Raw genomic sequence first — 23423 nt, 5'->3', positions numbered from 1 at the left:
GCTTTCATAGATATAGGGATTCAAAATAAGAGTTTGTGGCAAGTGCTCAGTTCCTTTTTAGTTGAGAAATAATTAGTTGAGATTAAATATTTATAAATAAGCTAAAAATAAAAGTCTCGTGTTACACAATTCTTTTACATAATTCATGAACAATGTACGATGTACATTTATTTTTTTATGGTAAATACTGAATAAACATATATTTAGATAATAAAAAGGAATACAAAAGAAGTCTTATATATTTATTATTTTTGTATTTATTATGTGAATATGGAGGATGATTAGGTTAACAAAGGAAACTTTCTATCTCAATATTTTAAAACTTTTCCTTGTCGAACAATATTTATATTCCAAGATTTTTATTTTTATTTTTATTCTAAAAAGAATTTAATTTAACTTTTTTACGTTGTTTGTTGATAAGTGTGTTTTTGGTTAGTGTGTTTTTGGTTAGTGTGTTTGTTGTTGGTGTGTTTTTCGTTAGTGTGTTTGTTGGTTAGTTTGTTTGTTGGTTAGTGTGTTTGTTGATTGGTGTGTTTTTTGGTTAGTGTGTTTGTTGATTGGTGTGTTTTTGGTTAGTGTGTTTGTTGGTTACTGTGATTGTTGGTTAGTGTGTTTATTTATTGGTGTGTTTGTTGGTTAGTGTGTTTTTTGGTTATTTTGTTTGTTTGTTAGTGTGTTTGTTTGATTGGTGGGTTTTTGGTTAGTGTGTCTGTTGTTTAGTGTGGTTGTTGGTTAGTGTGTTTGTTGATTGGTGTGTTTGTTGGTTAGTATGTTTGTTGGTTAGTTTGTTTGTTTGTTAGTGTGGTTGTTGGCTAGTGTGGTTCTTGGTTAGTGTGTTTGTTGGTTAGTGTGTTTGGATCCAATAAACGTCAAAAAAATTTAGCCTAATCTTATTCATAAGATATTTTTAGGTATCACTAAAAAATTTGATTTTATTACTACTGAGTTATGCAACAAACTGATGAAATCTGAACTATTTTATCCAAAAGAAATCATTGTTGGATATATTTAAGGTCTACGACATTGGATTGCAGAGATGACGGGATTAGAAAATCAGAGTTTGTGGCAAAAATTCCTTTCTTGTGATTTTTTCCAAATATTTGAAGAATTCGAAAAAATTATTTGTGTTTTATAAAAAATTAAAATATACTAATTCTTGTGACTTTCCAGCCCAATATCCTTTGATATTTCAAACTAATTTTGACAGATCAAGTAAGCTAATTTTGAAATGTCCAAGGTTTTCACATCATGGTTGCAAAGAATAGGGATAAGAAAATTTGAGTTTCCAGCAAAACCTTAATTCCTCTGTAACGATTACCAATAAAATCAGGAAAACTCCATTGTTAAAAAAATTGTTGCAAAAGAAAGACAAATTGAGACAAAAAAGCGCCTTATGTGATTACACGACTGAGCATATTCACACCGTACATTTGAAATAAATTTTTTTCCCTGTTTGAATAATTTATTCAACCGGAAATTATTTCTGATTTCTCGCATGGAAGAAGAAAGATGGATGTTCAATATCGAAATGAAAAGATGGTAAGATATGGAATAAATTCTTGCTTAAATCTGGAAATAAAGTTGGAAAAATCTAGTTCATTTAAACAGATTTTAATATTATAATTCAATAAACATGTTTTCAATATTTTCAATTTGGCATGTAAACGATAAAATGCAAAACGACCGAGTAGGATTGAGGGAATGAGCTTACAGGGCGCTTCGTGCCCATTTTTCTGGTGATCAGCATTCATCAGCGGCGGAGTTTATAAAACACTAGGCTTTTAGGGTGCTTCGCGCCCATCTTAAATTGTGAACATGTTCTTTTTGTTTACATTTTAAAACAAAGTAGAAAAATAATTTGCGGATTTAAAAAAAAAAATTTGCGGATTTTCAAGAATTTAAATTTTTTACAAAATTAAAATTTTTATCATTCATAAACTTTTCCTGTGATCACGTGATGTCCCACAAAAAATTTGGGCCCGATCGGTTCAGCCGTTTAGACGTTTATTGGATACAAACAAACAGACAGACAAGCCTAACTTATATATAGAAGTAAAAACTAAATTATTTCAAGGACTACATTTATGTATTGACCGACCATAAAACAATAAGATTGGATCGGTTCAGTTTTCACGTTTATTTGACACAAACAGAAAAGACAACCCAAGCAGTGGCGACTAAAGGGGGGACGTCACTACTAAAGAATTTAAGGAGGGAGGAGGAGGGAAGCAGCATTTGGCTCCATTTATTTTAATTTATTTTCGTGCATATTTTTCCAATTATTTTGTAAACCGCCTCTGAAGCCATGAAAAGGAAAACAGACAACCCCAATATGTCTATAAAAAAAGCTTAAAGCACCCATTTAAAAAAAAGAAAGTATAGCGATTAAAAACAAAATTTGACAAATCTTTGTTTTTCTCATAAATAACCAAGAAATTTCTTTTGAAAAGCAAGTTCACTGTAATATATATATTTCAAAAAAATGTAAGATAGAAAAAGGCCCCTACGCCATAGTAAGTACTTGGTCTTTCTTTAAATTCTTAAATTCGAGATTTCCTCAACATATTTTGTAGAAGGGTTTAACGGTTTATTTCGTTGATCGATAGTCCCCGAAATACCGGGAATATGTTTAAATTTCGCCAATTACTCTTTTAAAAACTAAAGATGGAAAGATGTTAGATTTCAATATTTTCATCTTGGAAATAAGGTTTAATTCTTTCTACTGAGGTCCCAGGTCCCTGGGATATTGTTAGAATATTCTAATCTCAGTTTTATTCAACAAAATTCAGGATTCTTTCATTTTCATCTCTCTCCTGGGAGAACCAAAGGTTCTTAATGGCTTCATCTAAAAGGGTCTGATGACGTAATTTCTTGTAACTCTCCTAATGAAGAGTTACATGTCACATTCACAACGGTATCCCTTAAATATGTAGTCAGCGTATAAAAATATCTTGTAATTTTTCTTCCTCTTGTATACAGTAGACCAGATAATTCTGGACTAGGAAGACTACTTTTAGCCTCAAGTTATGACTTTGAACAATGAAATCATGCAGTGTTAACAGACCCATATCACTGAATAAGTGATTTATAAGTTTCATGTAAAACTGTTAACTATACAATCAAATAATGCGTTATTGTCATCTTCCTCCTCCAAAGTATTCTGGTTCTAACTTTTTAAATCCTTATGAGCCACTTTAAAAACGAAATCACAAAAGTTATTCATTCATTCTTCATAATTTAGATCTTAAAAAAAGGCCATTTAAAATTAAGTCTGCAGTCTCTTTCACAATCCTATGTTTTTTCGTTTAAAACCAATGAGTCATAACATTACGGGTTTCTTTTTTGTTGGATGGACTAACTAAATCTTTTTATATTTACAAAAAAAAAATTCTGAAATGGATAACGAATTTATTTTTTATTGCATGGATCAATTAAAACTATTTTTGTTGGATGGATTAACTCAATCTCTTATTGTAGGATGGATTAACTAAATCTATTTTTGTTGGATGGATCAACTAAATCTATTATTGTTGGATGGATCAACTAGATGTAATTTTGTTCGGTGGATCAACAAAATCAATTATTGTTGGATAGATAATCTAAATCTATTATTGTTGGATGGATTAACTAAATCTATTTTTGTTGGATGGATGAACTAAATCTTTTATTGTTGGATAGATAATCTAAATCTATTATTTAACTAGATCAACTAGATGTAATTTTGTTGGATGGATCAACTAGATGTAATTTTGTTGGATGGATCAACTAGATGTAATTTTGTTGGATGGATCAACTAGATGTATTTTTGTTGGATGGATCAACTGAATCTATTGTTGTTGGATGGATCTACTAAAAAAATCAAGAAGCAATTTATCCAAGCTGTTACTTCACAGAAATTTGCACACTTCTCTTTAACAATGTAAATATTTTAGAACATAAAATAAAACGGTTTTATGGGAGGAGGGGTTGTTTTTAAAAAGAGTGAAAAGGAAAATGACTATTATAGAAATGGAGGAAGATGTTTAAAAAAAAGTTTAAAGGAGGGTGGATGGCTCTGCTAAAACGGAGTGAAATGTAGGTTAGAAAGGGGGTGGGGCAACATAAAACTTTTTCATAAAGGGAGGGGAGGTTTTTAGCAACAGATGTTTAATACAGTATGCATCAAACTCTAAACTAGACTAAAGTTCAACTATTTCATTTTGATGTCACAAAAACTCTTGTTCATTTGACATACTGTACCGACTCATACAGGCAAATAGAGTAAGTAGTACTGTACCGACTCATATAGGCAGCTGTACCAACTCATTTAGGCAAATAGAGTAAGTAGTACAGTACCGACTCATATAGTCAGATAGAGCAAGTAGTACTGTACCGACTCATATAGGCAGATAGAGTAAGTAGTACTGTACCGACTCATATAGGCAGATAGAGCAAGTAGAACTGTACCGCCTCATATAGGCAAATAGAGCAAGTAGTACTGTACCGACTCATATAGGCAGATAAAGCAAGTAAAGTAGTACTGTACCAACTCATATAGGCAGATAGAATAAGTATTATTGAACCGACTCATATAGGCAGATAGAGCAAGTAGTATTGTACCGACTCATATAGGCAGATAGAGCAAGTATTATTGAACCGACTCATATAGGCAGATAGAGCAAGTAGTACTGTATCGACTCATATAGGCAGATGGAGCAACTAGAACTGTTCCGACTCATATAGGCAAATAGAGCAAGTAGTACTGTACCGACTCATATAGGCAGATAGAGCAAGTAGTGCTGTACCGACTCATATAGGCAGATAGAGTAAGTAGTACTGTACTGACTCATATAGGCAGATAGAGCAAGTAGTGCTGTACCGACTCAAATAGGCAGATAGAGCAAGTAGTACTGTACTGACTCATATAGGCAGATAGACCAAGTAGTGCTGTACCGACTCAAATAGACAGATAGAGCAAGTAGTACTGTACCGACTCATATAGGCAGATAGAGCAAGTCGTACTGTGCAGACTATCAACGGACAAAACGGACGGTACACCAAATCAATTACTTCGGCCCTTCAAGAGAGATTATTGTGATGCAGAGATTTGTTGAATTTTCTTCAACTATATTTGGATCACTTTCAGCAATGCAGTATGTGAGTTTGTTTTTGCTCTGTAAAATATTAACAATTACAAAAGTGCACACAAAGCAAAACTCCAAGTTTTTGCCGATAATATTGTGGCACAATCAGATTTGTACACTTCAAGGATAAGAATCTAAAATATATATATAGCTGTAGATCACTAGAATTGCATGTGATACATTTAGGAGCTGCCAAATCTTTAAAGAGAGGGATATAATAATACCTCAGGGTTTAGAACTAAAACATTCCCCAAATTATTCAAAATTTTCTGTTTCTGTTTACAAAATCTTAACGCAAATCGAAGTAAAAGTGACCCTTTTTGCAAAGATGGCATTGCCCGTACCCTTGAAACCATTAGCTAATAAATAATGTGGAAGATATTGTCGTATTTCTAGGTGTAAAAGTGTTTACTTCAAAAAATTACTATATTCCACTATTGTGGGAAACCATAGTTGAAAATAATCAGTGCAAATTGTAAACATTGATATCATATTTGACTAGGGAGGGACCGAATTTAATGAATTTAAAGTGCGAGCCTACCTCTAGTTCAAATTTAAATCACCGATTAAAATCCTTCTATTATCTTTAACCTTGAATCTGTGGTTAAAATTTGAACTGACATAGGTAGTTAAGGGACTTATTTATATTCGGATCCTGACAAAACTTTAAGGAAAACCGTTGTGAATCGGGCATTGCTATCTTTGCAGTACATGTAAGCGCAAATGCGCAGTGTACATGTAAACATAATTTATTATATATTGTATAAAATGTGTTTGTAGATTGGAAATGTTAAAAATGGAGGAAATCTGTCGATAAAATGAGAATTTGTTCAAATAATGAAACTTGGGTTAGATTTCAGATTCTAAAACAATTTATTTCTTTCCCGTGTGTCAATCTAAAAGCAATTAGAAAATCATTTTAAATCGGTAAAAAAATGTTAATGGGCCATTAAAGGGATTGGTTTCCTATTATTCATTGATATTCCCAACAAAAAACACATATTTGTATTTAATTAATTGAAAATTTACTAAAATGATACCATGAAAACACACGTACCACAACAACATATAAAAAGGTTGAATAAAGTTTGAAACATTGTTAAGATTGGCAAAGCTTATGTAAATCCGTTTAACATGTGTTAAACTTATATTCTTTATCTTTCATTGGCGATTGATAAGGAAGGATTTGAGTTCAATTGTTACTCAAACCAATTTTATTTTTTACTTTTCAATTTTATGATGATTTAGATTGCAAGTTAAAATATTAGATTATCTACCTCTCGACCTATAAATTTGGTTGGTATATTTCAATTCTAAGATTTAGTTTTTCCCTCTTAACGATGAAGAATCGTATACAAAAATAAAATTAAAATTAGGGACACGGATACTTATCTGTGTGTATCACAAACAAGCAGGGATTCAAACAAAGGAATGGGGTGTTTGTAACAATCTATGATTTTCTAATCTCTACATCTTTGCAAACTATTGTCGTAGACTTTTGATATTTCAAAATATGAATTCTGTTAGATAAAATAATCCAAGTTTGAAATTTTAAAGGTTTGCACAAACATAAATCTAAGATATAAAAATTTGAATATTCGAATTTGTGACAAAACTCAGTTTCATTGGGAATTAAGTTGATCAAAATATGATATTTGAAAACACACTAAGGAGTGTTCTAAAATGTCGCCTAGCGTAATTGATTTTTGTAAATAAGGTGTTAATGTTATTGAAAAATTAAAGATATTCGGGTTTATTGACAAACTTTAAATATATTTATTTTTTTTATGTGCAAAAAAGAGAAATTTTGGATTGTGTTGAATTTAAAAATATTAGTTTGGAGGCAAAGTTGGGTTCCCAAGCTTGGTTAAAATATTAAAATAGTTTTGCCCGATTAAATATATTTAGTTTTTATTCCACTAAAAAAAATGAAAAGGTTTGAAATTTTTTATTTTTACTCACCAAGCGCATTCCTCTTAGAACTGATATTCCATCCACACTCTCCAGGCCTAAATCCACTATACTGGCAACTACTATCGTCAGATCAAATATGTTCCAGCCATTCCCGAAATATTCTATTGTATAATCATCTAGCAATCCGTCATCAGAAGTACAATCTTGCACCGTACAGTATGTACAGTGTATACACAACACATACGTTATAATTAAATCCGTACATGCACAAACTCTATCATCCTTACCTTTATTATACTAAAATGTGTATAAACTGTTTAGTGTGTGTGTGTATGTATCCTATCTCAGCACAATTACTAAAATTAGTGCTAGATATTTAGGCTTTGTTTATCACATACTTCCTGCACACACCTCCCCCCCCCCCCCNGAAACTAGACCAACAAGATATTATGTGGAAACTAGACCAACAAGATATTATGTGGAAACTAGACCAACAAGATATTATGTGGAAACTAGACCAACAAGATATTATGTGGAAACTAGACCAACAAGATATTATGTGGAAACTAGATCAACAAGATATTATGTGGAAACTAGACCAACAAGATATTATGTGGAAACTAGACAAACAAGATATTATGTGGAAACTAGACAAACAAGATATTATGTGGAAACTAGACCAACAAGATATTTCTGATCATAACTAATGAACCCCTTGACCAATTTGCCTTAATAATTGGGGAATTTGTTTGAGCCACGGATATGGGCTTGGCTTGGCTTAAAAAATTCTAAGTTAAGTTGATCAACTTGAGGAGGGAAAGTTTTTATTTCCAGACATAGCTTGGTTATCAAGTAAGTTCATAATAATCCATCTTCTCTTTTTATCCTAATAAACCCTTAACCCTTTTACTCCTTCCCCCCATCTCTCATCACTACTTTACCTTACTGTGTACCATTAATGTACATATTTTATTTATATTTGTTCAACTCAGAGCCAGAAATTTAAGTATCTTTAAACGAAACTCCCAAGTTCCTTTTTGGGGTGTATTGGGGTGTATTGTACTCTATGCATTTGCGTAGATTTTAATTTAAAAAATCAGAAAACAAAAAGAGAAAGTAAAGAACTCACATGAAATAATATTTCTTAAAAAAATTTTGGTATCTACAAATCTTCCTGACCCCATTCATGAGACCGGGTTTCCGATACTGGGTTTCATTACGATACTCTGTCTTAAGTTTTGGGCTCATGTGTAGTGCATTCATATCTTGATGATCTTGTAATAGTGTGCGAAGTATCCAACCGAAAACATTTATTTGTCTCTTAGTCCTCAATATTCTTTCTTTTTAATTAAAGTTTTCCAATACTACTTTACCCTTTCTATATTCAGAGTATCAATGTTTGAGTATACATACAGGGTGATCTACATCAGATTAGGTTTCTTATACCCTTTCTATATTCAGACTAGAGTATCTATGTCTGAGTATTCATACAGGATCCACGTAATATTATAGTTGCTCTATTCTTTCTAGCGTGGCCTTTGCAAAACCAATAAAGATTACCCTATCCATATTATTTCTCTAGTTTTTTTGCTCAAGTATTCTATGTTTACCCTAGTATCTTGTGTTTACTCCAATATCCTTTGTTTACTCCAGTGTTCTATGATTACTCTAGTATCTTGTTTTTACTCCACTTTCCAATGTATGCTCCAGTATTCCATGCATACTCCAGTATCGTATGTTTACTCCAGTATCCTATGTAAACTCCAGTATACCATGTATACTCCAGTATGACATGTAAACTCCAGTATCCTAAGTATACTCTAGTGTCATATATTTACTCCAGTATACTATGTATACTCCAGTATCCTATAATTACTCCAGTATTCTATGTATACTCCAGTATCCTATGTATACTCCAGTATCCTAAGGCTACTCCAGTTTTCCATGTATACTCCAGTATTCCATGTATACTCCAGTATTCCATTTATACTCCAGTATCCTAAGACTACTCCAGTATCCTATGTATATTCCAGTATCCTATGTATACTCCAGTATCCTATGTATAGTCCAGTATCCTATGTATAGTCCAGTATCCTATGTATAGTCCAGTATCCTATGTATAGTCCAGTATCCTATGTATACTCGAATATCTCATGTGTACTCCAGTATCCTAAGTATACTCCAGTATCATAAGTATACTCCAGTATCCTAAGATTACTCTAGAATGAGATATTGCTAGATGAACCTTTACTAAGTGCTGTAACCTTGAGTATTGCCTCCAGTAGGAAGAAAGATGTAAAAACCTAAAAAAAAAGATGTTTAGGGTTGTGTTTTCAGTATTCATCAATTTGAAATTTTCGTAGATTAAGAATTAAGAAATGAAAACAATCAATCGATGTGTACACTGTAAAACTAGGTTGCGGAGAAAAAAACACAAGTATACAACTTATTTCCAACTCCTACCCCCCCCCCAAAAAAAAAAACTAATTTTAATTTTCAAACTTTTTTTGTGGAAATTTATTCCGGTAAAATAAATTTTGGAAAACAAAAAATACAAATGATTATTTTGAGAAAAGTATTTAAAAAGGTTTAACGCTGACAGTAAAGTTAGTAATTTACTAGAAGTTTTACTCATATTGTGTCATGGTGTACTTAAACATTAATATATACGCACACATATCTTTGTCTATTAAGGACTTTATGAGGGTTATGTTCATGAATAAATAAAAGATAGAAAGTTGAAGTAAATGAAACTAGTCACGGAGTTCTGTAAATGAAAGTAAAGTATAACTAATTGTACAAAGATTAATGATTAGTCTTTATAAACCTTCTCATTCGATCCACTACTTTATATACCTCCTCATTACACTACTTTATATACCTCCTCATTACACTTCTAATATACCTTCTCATTACACTACTTTACATATCTTCTCATTACACTACTTTATATACCACCTCATTACACTACTTTATATACCTCCTCATTACACTACTTTACATACCTCCTCATTACACTACCTTATATACCTCCTCATTACACTACTTTATACATCTTCTCATTACACTACTTTATATACCTCCTTATTACACTACTTTATATACCTCCTCATTACACTACTTTACATACCTCGTCATTACACTACTTTATATACAGCTTCTCATTACACTACTTTATATACCTCCTTATTACACTACTTTATATACCTCCTCATTACACTACTTTACTCATTACACTACTTTATATACAGCTTCTCATTACACTACTTTATATACTTTTATATTTCTAATTCGAAATCAACCGCCATATTCTATTATAAATCAATTAAAAGAAAATGCAGACCAAAAGCTTTGAAAAATTAGTTTAACCTGAACCCTGATTGTTTATATAGCCCTTAAACCTTTACTTAAACCATAATATTTAACCTATAGACCCTAAATATTAACATAAACTTGATCCTTAACCTAGCCCTTAAACCCTTACTTAAACCATAATATTTAACCTATAGACCCTAAATATTAACATAAACTTGATCCTTAACCTAGCCCTTAAACCCTTACTTAAACCATAATATTTAACCTATAGCCCCTAAATATTAACATAAACTTGATCTTTAACCTAGCCCCTAAACCTTTACCTAAAACCTAACCTTTAACCTATAGCCCCTAAATATTAACAGAAACTTGATCTTTAACCTAGTCCTGAATCTAAACTTTAACATAGCCCCTTAACCTAAACCCATGCTTTAAACAAACCATGAAATCTTTAGTCTAGCCCCTAAATCCTAGCTCCTCAACTTACAAGAGCCCCTCAATCTGAACATAAACCTTAATATCTAACCTATATTATAAAGACTTTTTTTTCAAGAAGTCCTCAACTATTTTATTAATATTTCCGTTTTATTATTTGAAACCAAAATCTAAAAAAGTTAAGCGAATCTCTAAATTATGGATATTTATTAAGATTGGTTGCGTCTGATTATTAATTTACTTAATTAATCTAAATTAAGTTGAGATTGAAGCAAATTTGATCATTTTAATCCTAAAATCCAGTCGACTCAAGGATTAGAATACATAATTTCTCAAACAGTCAGATGAAACAAATGAGCCCAGGCGAGATTGAATAAGTTGTTAATGGGAATTTAATAAATGAGTGTGGGTGGGGTTGAATAAGATGTAGATGGGAATGAATAAGATGTGATGGGGAATGAATAATTTTGGGTAGGATTGAATAAGATGTTGGTGGGAATGAAGGAGTGTGGCCTGTGGGTGGCAAAAGATTAGTGTGGATGGGTTTGAATAAGTGTGGGTGGAAATGAATGAGTGTGGGGGTAGTTTGAATGAGTGTGGGTGGAAATGAATGAGTGTAAGGTTGGTTTGAATGAGTGTGGGTGGAAATGAATGAGTGTAAGGGTAGTTTGAATGAGTGTGGGTGGAAATGAATGAGTGTGGGGGTAGTTTGAATGAGTGTGGGTGGAAATGAATGAGTGTAAGGGTAGTTTGAATGAGTGTGGGTGGAAATGAATGAGTGTGGGGGTAGTTTGAATGATTGTGGGTGGAAATGAATGAGCGCGGGGTAGTTTGAATGAGTGTGGGTGGAAATGGATGAGTGTGGGGGTAGTTTGAATGAGTGTGGATGGAAATGAATGAGTGTGGGGGTAGTTTGAATAAGTGTGGGTGGAAATGAATGAGTGGGTGGAGGGTAGTTTGAATAAGTTTCGGTGGAAATGAATGAGTGGGCGGGGGGTAGTTTGATTAATTGTTTGGGTGGAAATGAATAAGAAGTGGATGGGAATGAACAAGTGGGGTTGGTTTAGATGAGTGTGAGGGGGGAATGAATGGATGTGGGTGGGAAAGGATGAGTGTTGGGTGGGTTGAAGGAGTGAATGTGGGGTAGGTTGATTCAGTATGAAGAGAGGTGGGAATGAATGATCGAGTGTGGGTGGGAAAGGATGAGTGTGGGGTGGGAATAAATGAATGTGGGTTAGGTTGATTCAGTATGAAGAGAGGTGGGAATGAATGATGGAGTGTGGGTGGGAAAGGATGAGTGTGGTGTGGGAATAAATGAATGTGGGTTAGGTTGATTCAGTATGAAGAGAGGTGGGAATGAATGATGGAGTGTGGGTGGGAAAGGATGAGTGTGGTGTGGGAATAAATGAATGTGGGTTAGGTTGATTCAGTATGAAGAGAGGTGGGAATGAATGATGGGGTGTGGGTGGGAAAATTGTCTAACTGATTATGTAAAGTGCGTATTTATGTATTTATGCTAAAAGAAAGTATTTTGTTAAACTTGTAATTTCAACTCAGTTCTTAGAACTCGGAATAAATTTAAAATAATTTTTCAGGAAGGAGAAGATTACTCCTCATTTTATGCGCGGAGAAAATTCTCCTGATTGGTGAAGAAAATACTCAAGTTTAACAAGTTATAATTTTCTCGTTCTCATATCTTTACAACCTAATATTGTAGACTAAGAAATTTGCCAGATTAAAAAGTAAAAATGTTGGTGTTTGGTATTTTTTCAAAGGCATTTTCCAAGGGCGACTTCCCAAGTTACTAGTAGCAACTTTCCCAAGAGGCAACTTCTCAAAGTTTAGGTTAGGCCTTCTGAGCAGGCTACAATGGGGTGGGGGTAGCCGAGCGATGTGGCTAGAGGGATGGGCTAGGGACCGAACGCTGCGGCTAGATTGGGCTAGGGGGCCGAGCAGTGCGGTTAGGAGAGACTTGGGAAGTTGCCGCTTGGGAAATTGCACATTTTGAAGTTGCAACTTGGGAAAATGTCTTTGAGAAAAGTACCTAACATAAAAATTTGAATATCAAAGGTTTTCCACGCATTAGTTTGTGAGAATAAAAGAATAAGATAATTTGAGTTTTTGGCAAGTTATCAATCCCCATGAACTAACCTTATTTCCCATATCAAGGACGTATTGAAGATCTACACTCATACCATGATGTTCTACAGCCAGGAACACAGTGTTCAAGATGATACAAAGAGTAACTACAAGGTCGAATATAGGATCATTTATCACCTTGAACAGACATTCCTGGATACAATCTACTTTAACAAATAAATCAAAATTATGTCCACAAATATTGGAATTGATTTTGACAATTTAACATTGATGTTTTTTTAGTAATGGTTAACTAAAGCTAGTAAATATATATATGGAAACCAGTTTCAGAACCTAACCCCGAATCCTAAATCTTTATCCAACCCTGAATCCTAGATTTAGATATTGAGCCCATATCCAACCAAAGAGAATAGATTTTACATCTCCTTGTATCCAACCCTGACTCCTAACCTCAAACCCTAAACCTGTATCCACAATTCAACCCTGACTCATAGCCCCAAGTTCTGAAACAGCTTATCCCACCTTGACTCCAATACCCGAATCCTGAAACCTTATCCCACCTTGACTCCTATTCCCGAATCCTGAAACCTTATCATAACTTGACTCCTATACCCGGATCCTGAAACCTTATCACACCTTGACTCCTATACCCGAATCCTGAAACCTTATCCCACCTTGACTCCTATACCCGAATCCTGAAACTTTACCCCACCTTGACTCCTATTACCGAATCCTGAAATCTTATCCCACCTTGACTCCTATACCCGAATCCTGAAACCTTATCCCACCTTGACTCCTATACCCGAATCCCGAAACCTTATCCCACCTTGACTCCTATTCCCGAATCCTGAAACTTTATCCCATCTTGACTCCTATACCCGAATCCTGAAACCTTATCCCACCTTGACTCCTATACCCGAATCCTGAAACCTTATCCCATCTTGACTCTTATACCCGAATCCTGAAACTTTATCCCACCTTGACTCCTATTCCCGAATCCTGAAACCTTATCACACCTTGACTCCTATACCCGAATCCTGAAACCTTATCCCACCTTGACTCTTATACCCGAATCCTGAAACCTTATCCCACCTTGACTCCTATTCCCGAATCCTGAAATCTTATCCCACCTTGACTCCTATACCCGAATCCTGAAACCTTATCCCTCATTGACTCCTATTCCCGAATCCTGAAATCTTATCCCACCTTGACTCCTATACCCGAATCCTGAAACCTTATCCCACCTTGACTCCTATACCCGAATTCTAAGAATCAAATTTGAATAAAATTCAATAGTTAAAGTTTCCTGAGCTCTCAGCCAGCATTTGTAATCAAGGCAGCAGTAATGACATCCGGAGCAGTTCCTGTCATTTCCTGTCTCTGCAAACATTTTAAACTTATCAATTCCACTTCCGGACTCTGCAAAGTTTAACCGCAAGAAATATATCTTATGCAGTTTTGGGATGCTAGAACGTCTGAATATGACGGAATATCATTATTTAACAGAATTTATATAATGGTAGTTAAATAGAGAAAAGTATCTCATTTTGGACGACCATGGATGAAAATTTGAATAAGAAGTGATAATTGAGGGTATGGATGGGATGAGTAAATATAATATAAATCTATAAAATGACAATCTATAAAAGGATAATATGGAAACTATGAAAGAATGAAAGGATAATATGGAAACTATGAAAGAATGAAAGGATAATATGGAAACTATGAAAGAATGCAAAGATAATATGGAAACCATGAAAGAATGAAAGGATAATATGGAAACTATGAAAGGATACTTTATGAAAGGATAATATGGAAACTATGAAAGGATGCTTTTTGAAAGAATAATATGGAAACTATGAAAGGATACTTTATAAGAGGATAATATGGAAACCATGAAAGAATGAAAGGATAATATGGAAACTATGAAAGGATACTTTATGAAAGGATAATATGGAAACTATGAAAGGATACTTTATGAGAAGATCATATGGAAACCATTGAAAGAATGAAAGGATAATATGGAAACTATGAAAGAATGAAAGGATAATATGGAAACTATGAAAGGATACTTTATGAAAGTATAATATGGAAACTATGAAAGGAGAATATAGAAAATATGAAAGAAGAATATAGAAACTATGAAAGGAGAATAGAATATAGAAACTATGAAAGGAGAATATAGAAACTATAAAAGGAGAATATAGAAACTATAAAAGAATAATATTACCTATAGAAACTATAAAAGAATAATATTACCTATGGAAACTATAAAAGAATAATATTACCTATGGAAACTATAAAAGAATAATATTACCTATGGAAACTATAAAAGAATAATATTACCTATAGAAACTATAAAAGAATAATATTACCTATAGAAACTATAAAAGAATAATATTACCTATAGAAACTATGAACGGAATATCTATTTTGCTGGGTTTTCTCTCCTTCTCTTTACAGTTGATAATCTCGACATTCCCGATCGTAAGATCGTACAAACTATCCTGATCGTGATCCCCTACAACACCGCTATCATTTACAGACGTATCCCTAGAATAAACAAGTCTTAAAGGGAGTGTTTGCGTAAAATAAAAGAGGTTAAATACAAAATCATGATTTAATTCATTCTTTCTTTTTAAAGGGACAATTTTCTTATGAATTTAATTAGATTAGTTAGTGTTAAGCCTTTACTCCCTTTTGTATTTCGCGAGCACTTCATTTCATAAGATAACTTTTTACAAGTCATAAATGCCAGGTTTCCTCATATATATATTCTAAACATAATATTTTTAAGTAAACAACAAATTCTAAAAAAATCATCCTTTTCTGAAAAGTTTAACCCTAACTTTAAAAAACTAAGTAAAAATCAAAAATGAAATTGGCATTTTGAATCAATGGATTAAATTCAGGATGAATTTTGGTGAACTAACATATCAATATCAATTAAGAGGAACCTTGTGCCAAACAGGATTTTAACAAAAGTTTTTTTTTAATAAGACGGGGAAGGGGCCAATTTCTTAACAAGCCTATCAGTTCCTTTCTTTCCGAAAATTGTTGTATTTTCAGTGAATTTCTTCGAATTTGATAAATAAGGCTTTTAGGGCGCTTCGCGCCCATCTTCTAGAAGAAAAGAATTTCGCGGATTTTTATGAAGAAAATTCGCGGATTTTCAAGATTTAAAAAATTTTACAAAAATAAAAAACTTTTAAACCCAAATTTTCCAAATTTTAATCATTCATAAACCTTCCCTGGGGTCACGTGAGGTCCCACACAAAATTTGGTCCCGATCGGTTCAGCCGTTTTGACGTTTATTGGATACTAACGGACAGACAGACAAGCCAAATTCATATATAGATGTATTATTTTCTTTTTCTCTCCAGATATATATTGGCATAAGATTTATACACGGGTTTTACATCTTTCTTACAGGATAGATAATTTATACTCCTTAGTTTTGTACCCTGTGTACCCAGGTATATAAAATAGGTATGGAGGACAGGGTTTCTGTACATTTTCCTGTGATTTATTAGAACTGCTCATTAACTGGTTAAGGGTAAATAAACACCAGTTGTTAAGAAAGCCAGGCCTATGTATACTATCCGACTTTTGTTTGCAATATCTGTAATCTATATATATATAAAGAATAATCTCTGTTTGTTTGTATGTCCGATCATAACTCAGTAACCCCTTCTCTTAAATTTTCATTGCAGAAATCGGTAGAACCACGGGAATGTGCACATATTGAATTTTTAAATTCTAAGTTGAGTGATCGATTTATAGGGAATAATAGCTAAAATCGTAAATTAAGACCAAGCGCGGGTAAACGGCGGGAGTAACTATGAGTAATCTGGGTAACTTCAGCAATCCTATTATATCACAGCGAGTTGTGTACACAAAACTGTTCCCCTATGAACTCATGCACTAGAAGTATTCCTTCTTCTTTTTTATTTTTCCTAAAAGTACTTTCCTTTTATATAAACATACTTTTCTCATTTTATCCTTATGTTAACTCTTTGTACCCTAAATGATGTTCAAAGATCATAGTTCATATACATAAACGTTAATAAAAATCATGAAATCATGTAACAATGTTCATATACATAAACGTTAACCCTATCTCTGCTGGGGTACTTGAAAACCAGGATATGCTGGGGGGGTCAATTTGACCCCCCCTCTAAATCCCATGTTTGATGTCCAAATATGACAAATGATACATCATTGGAAAGCTCTTGTACTCTGCTTTTCGAATTTGCAAATTTGCAAAAATTGAATTTTTTATCGCAAAATCCAGTTATATAGTAAAAATGTTTGCAAAAAAAATTGTNTCTAATCGACTATATAGTAGGCTCTACACAATCAGATTATCTAATCGACTATATAGTAGGCTCTACACAATCAGATTATCTAATCGACTATATAGTAGGCTCTACACAATCAGATTATCTAATCGACTATATAGTAGGCTCTACACAATCAGATTATCTAATCGACTATATAGTAGGCTCTACACAATCAGATTATCTAATCGACTATATAGTAGGCTCTACACAATCAGATTATCTAATCGACTATATAGTAGGCTCTACACAATCAGATTATCTAATCGACTATATAGTAGGCTCTACACAATCAGATTATCTAATCGACTATATAGTAGGCTCTACACAATCAGATTATCTAATCGACTATATAGTAGGCTCTACACAATCAGATTATCTAATCGACTATATAGTAGGCTCTACACAATCAGATTATCTAATCGACTATATAGTAGGCTCTACACAATCAGATTATCTAATCGACTATATAGTAGGCTCTACACAATCAGATTATCTAATCGACTATATAGTAGGCTCTACACAATCAGATTATCTAATCGACTATATAGTAGGCTCTACACAATCCCGCAACCGTAAATCAGGGGCGGTAACTTTTGACTGGTTGGTTCTAAAGAACCCAACAACCGTAAATCAGGGGCGGTAACTTTTGACTGACAGGTTCTAAAGAACCCAGCAACTGCAAATCAAGGACGGTAACTTTTGACTGACAGGTTCTAAAGAACCCAACAACCGTAAATCAGGGGCGGTACCTTTTGACTGATAGGTTCTAAAGAACCTAACAACCGTAAATCAGGGACGGTAACTTATGACTGGTAGGTTCTACAGAACCCAACAACCGTAAATCAGGGGCGGTACCTTTTGACTTATAGGTTCTAAAGAACCCGCCAACCGAAAATCAGGGACGGTAACTTACGAAAAATATCGAGGACTTATATTCCATGTCCATCTAAAAAAAGTGTAAAGTTACACGGATTAAGATCAATTCCATTGCTAATCTCAAGATAAAAATAGATGAAAATATCATATAACAAAATAAACAATAATGCTGTTTTGTGACCTCATAACGACTAATATTTTTTTTTTCACACCCGAACGTCGACTTAAACTAATTTTCTTCCTTGGTTACAATATGCACTCTCTTAAAGATCTAATTTATAGCCATATTCTCAATGCATTGGATTAGGAGCACATGTAAATGGATATCCGTATATTTGTCTTTGTATTGGCTGGCCCATCTCTACCATTATTAAACAATATGACTAAGTAATTTGTACTCTGTAGTTCACAAAATGGAGGTTTTTACACTTTAAATGTTTCTATGTACTTTATTTACCATAAGTTATCTCTCTGTGTTTACAAAAGCTATAGTCTAGTTTACTCTATATACTCCATATACCTGATAGAACTGTACCCTTTGTACTTAATGTACCTGCTAGAATTGTACCCTATGTACTCCATACCTGCTAGAAATTTACTCTACATACTCCATGTAGCTGCTAGAACTGTACCCTATGTACTCCACGTACATGCTAGAACTGTACCCTATGTACTCCATACCTGCTAGAGCTTTACTCTACATACTTCATATAGCTGCTAGAACTGTACCCTTTGTTCTCCATACCTGCTAGAACTTTACTCTGTATACTCCATATACCTGCTAGAACTGTACTCTGAGAAGCTATGATGAGCAGTAGATGATGTAGGAGAGAGACCAGCTCCCTCCCGGGTCATATTATACTTGGTCTGAAATACATTCTTCATTCAGATTTTAAAATCAGGAATTTATGAATAGAAGATTAATGAATCCCTAATTTAGGTTTTTTGGATTTCTGCCAAAATTTATATGGATTGTTACAAAAAGACTTTCTGGGTTTCTACAAAATATATTTATGAATTTTATGGATTACTAGTAGAGATGTACGTATAGATTATTATTAGAAGGATTATGGAATTATGGATTTGAATGAAGGATGTAAAAAGGGTAAATGAAAGAATCCAAGCAAGGTTCTAAATTTCTCGCACTTTATTTGGAACATACTGATCGGTGGGACTGGACGTAGGGTTTTCTGTCGCACATGGTTTTAAGGACAATTTGGGGATATTTGGACTCCATTTTAAGGATGATTGGATGATAAAATCAATGAATGAATGTTTCCCTGATAGTTAGGAGCAAGATGAGCTGAATCTGTATTCTGTAGATCTACAGGTTGAAGAGCAGATCCAGGTTGACCTGCTCGTACCACTAGATATCTTTCCTTCTCCTTCTCATCCTTCTTCTCTTTCTCTAGATTTATATTATCATTATGAATGTACAGAGTTAGCCACAGACTATATTCTTTACAAATTTTTATTCATTTGAATCTTAACATTGAACTCTCATATTTACTTAAATGTATTTATATTTTTTACTAGATGTTTACAGATTTGTTCACGTCTTAATTTAATAACAAAAATAGCATTTTTTCAAAAAAAAATGTTTCAATCATTTAAACATTAATATTTGAACTCCTTTATTTATTTTCCTGCATTTGTTTATTTTGTTACTAGATAAAAAGATTAGAAATACTGGTTTTATTATAAAAAAGGAATATGACCCGTATTCCTTTGTTTTTACAGACATATCTAATCATCCTTCTCTCATCGCTCAAACCATTTATCATTTATCAAACCCCTTCTGCTCGGTCTCATAGATTAACATATTTATATCATATGAGCCAAGGAAAATAGATATGATAGCCGGGTCAACCTTTCCGGTCCCAGTTTGTACTGTATCGCCGGGACATTTGGTAAATAAAGCAGACATTCAATAGGACTAGCCGATGCAACAAGGTTGACGCAGTCAGACTTTAGGTTGAATTTACTTTTACTAGAGGGTCAGAGGTGCGTGATATACTGTTTTCAAACTCAGAATTTTCTGTAAAAAAAATTTCAGAAGAGTTGATTAGAATTCTAAAGCTTTGTTTTTCAATGATTTGTTACAATTAAATTTTAGCTTTTTTAGCTTATAAATATTTTGTATTTTTTTTCTATTCTCATTCAATTCAGAAGAGTAACTTTGACATCATTGTCCGTAATAATATGTTCCTGGAGCACTATGAGTTAAATGTTTCAAATTTTTGCAGTTTAGATTAAACAGAAAACTTATTTATAATACTACGTGTCAATTCATGATTTTATAGGTCACTAAATATATCAAAGCTAAACAGGTTGAGTTAATGTAAAAGGAATTGAGTATTTGCCACAAACTCAACTGTTCTAATCCCTATATCTCTGTAACCTGATGGTGTAAACTTTTGATATTTCAAACTTAGATTATTTAATCCAACAAAAATCATAGTTTGAAATCTCTACGGTCTACGACAATGTGTTGCAAATAAAAAGGGACCAGAAGATCAGAGTTTGTGGCAAAGACTCAATTTCTTTATATTAAATTGTTTTCTGTTTTTCTTGAACGCATTTTCCGACTTTCCGGCATTTGACTCCGCAGTTTTCAGAACTTATTTTCTGAACATACTTGTTAGCAGATCTAAGATAAATGACTCAGTATTCAGAAAACAGACTGTCGAAGTTCTAATAAATATTTCTATCAAACCATTAAAATAATTAAAACGTAAAAAATATACACTTACAACTTGACATCGATGTATTTTTGTATATTTATGTTCATTGTTCAATTAATAAACCTAAAAACCTATTACATTATGAGTAATTTTGATCAAATTAGCTCTCACCTAACTTTAAATAATTGTATAATTATAGTTGTAAATGACTGAATATACCTTTATTTTTTGCTGCAGCAACATTTTCATTTTTTGTACATTGTCCACAACAGTGGTCCGACTCTTGGGGAAACTTTGGAGAGTTGGTTCTTATAGTACACTCGTCTGTAACCTAGATTGAATATTCGTCATAATAGTACACTCGTCTGTAACCTAGATAGACTATTCGTCATAATAGTACACTCGTCTGTAACCTAGTTAGAATATTCGTCATAATAGTACACTCCTCTGTAACCTAGATAGAATATTCGTCATAATAGTACACTCGTCTGTAACCTAGATAGAATTGTCGTCATAATAATACACTTGTCTGTAACCTAGATAGAATTGTCTCTATAGAACGAGGGTGGGATGGTAAACTGCAGTAGATTGTCTACTAAAAGTAAAGTAGCTGTAGATCTACAGAAACTGCAGGACGAGGGTGGGATGGTGAACCGTAGTAGATTATCTACTTAAAGTAAAGTAGCGTAGATCTACCGGAACTGCAGAACGAGGGTGGGATGGTAAACCTCAGTAGATTCTACTAAAAGTAAAGTAGCTGTAGATCTACCGGAACTACAGAACCCCAAATAAAGCCGAACTGAAAGGTACGTACAGTTCTGCAGCTGTTCAAATATTTCACTACAAAATGTACGTAAATCCTATTGCCCCACCTTGTGTTATATAATTAATAGAAATTGTGTACGATCAATTCTCTGAGTTCTGTTTCTGATTTTTACAAAATACCAATTATAAACAAAATAGAAACCAATATGGCTGACAGAGCATCTAACCCAAAGTTTGAAATATCAAGGATTTACATCATCAGATTGTAAAGGTATATGGATTAGACAATTTTAGTTTGTGACAAAAACTCAGTTCCTTTAATAGTAGTTCCCGACCCTCGTATTTTCTAATCTGTGAATTTTGGCTGATGAGAGTTGAAATAAGTCTCTTGGGTGAGAATAGGGCTTATATTCATTTGAAACTGGTTGAATGTATTCTGTTTAATCAACAACTACCGGATTTGGAAAGGTTTGTTTGTCTAAATTGCTAATCTATCTTGGTCCAAATACACAACTTAACCAGGAACATTTTTATTTAAACAAATCCTATGTTAAGTCTTCCAATCAAATAAGAGAAAAAGGAAAAACTGCTGAAAGGGAACTGAAAGGGAACAGAAAGGGAACAGAAAGGATACAGAAATGAAACAGAAAGGGAACAGAAAGAGAACAGAAAGGAAACAGAAAGGGAACAGTAAAGGAACAAAAAGGGAACAGAAAGGAAGCAGTAAAGGAACAGAAAGGGAACAGAAAGATAACAGAAAGGAAACAGAAAGGGAACAGAAAGGGTACAGTACAGGAACAGAAAGGGAACAGAAAGGGAACAGAAAGGGTACAGAAATGAAACAGAAAGGGAACAGAAAGAAAAAAATAGTGAGCAGAAAGGAAAAAGAAAGAGAACAAAAAGTAAACAGAAAGAGAACAGAAAGGAAACAGAAAGAGAACAAAAAGTAAACAGAAAGGAAACAGAAAGGAAGCAGAAAGGAAACAGAAAGGAAACAGAAAGAGAATAGAAAGGAAACAGAAAGAGGACAGGAAGGAAACAGAGAGGAAACAGAAAGAGAACAGAAAGAGAACAGAAAGGGAATAGAAAGGAAACAGAAAGAGGACAGGAAGGAAACAGAGAGGAAACAGAAAGAGAACAGAAAGAGAACAGAAAGGGAATAGAAAGGGAACTAAACTTTAAGGACACAGTTAATTAATGGACTGTAAGAGGGAGGATTTTTATCTCTCTATTTGGTGTTCAAAATGACAAAATGGAACAAAGCAGGAACTGACAAAACTAAAATATAAATAGCACAGAAAGAGAATAAAGAGGGTTCTGAGACACAAAAATTAATTGCTTGTAAAGAGTGCTATCCTTCTTTTCCCTTATAATAGAAGTTAGGTACTTATTAAAAATATGGATTTGAAAGGCACACAATTATAAAATAAAACTGAGACAGAAGGAAGGGGAAACTAGGTTTAGAATGAATTAGGAAAGTTTTTAGTTCAGGTAAGGCAGAATGACAAAGTTTTAAATTCTTTTGAACCAATAGAATTCATTATTTTTCTGGGGAAAATTAATTACGACCATAATACTTCAGGATTCCACCGTGTGGCCATTAATCTTTTGAACAACTGTAAAACCTGGGGTCGTCCAAATATTCTTCAGTAGATAATGAAAACATGGAAAACTGTTAAACCTGGGGTCGTCAATATATTCTCCAGTAGATAATGAAAACATGGAAAACTGTTAAACCTGGGGTCGTCCATATATTCTCCAGTAGATAATTAAAACATGGTAAACTGTAAAACCTGGGGTCGTCCAAATATTCTCCAGTAGATAATGAAAACAGTAAGCTGTAAAACCTGGGGTCGTCAATATATTCT

The 23423-nt window shown here is 33.4% G+C and overlaps 1 protein-coding gene across 1 annotated transcript in view; it reads right to left on the bottom strand.

Moving 5' to 3' along the window:
- Positions 1–23423, bottom strand: part of LOC111706769 (sodium channel protein 60E) — a gene marked incomplete at its 3' end in the record, with an annotated part of 89511 nt that overhangs the window by 16562 nt on the left and 49526 nt on the right. Inside the window, exons 18-25 of the mRNA XM_023479705.1 lie at positions 21010–21121; positions 19387–19514; positions 18885–18973; positions 15292–15440; positions 14194–14267; positions 12939–13079; positions 9283–9340; positions 7086–7198 (exon numbers count right to left, since the gene is read on the bottom strand). Coding sequence (XP_023335473.1) covers positions 7086–7198; positions 9283–9340; positions 12939–13079; positions 14194–14267; positions 15292–15440; positions 18885–18973; positions 19387–19514; positions 21010–21121 — 864 coding nt within the window. The remainder of the gene's footprint in view (positions 1–7085; positions 7199–9282; positions 9341–12938; positions 13080–14193; positions 14268–15291; positions 15441–18884; positions 18974–19386; positions 19515–21009; positions 21122–23423) is intronic.

Source organism: Eurytemora carolleeae, unplaced genomic scaffold (genome assembly GCF_000591075.1).
Source record: "Eurytemora carolleeae unplaced genomic scaffold, Eaff_2.0 scaffold755, whole genome shotgun sequence".
Taxonomy (NCBI): domain Eukaryota; kingdom Metazoa; phylum Arthropoda; class Copepoda; order Calanoida; family Temoridae; genus Eurytemora; species Eurytemora carolleeae.
This window is presented reverse-complemented; position numbering and strand designations above follow the sequence as displayed.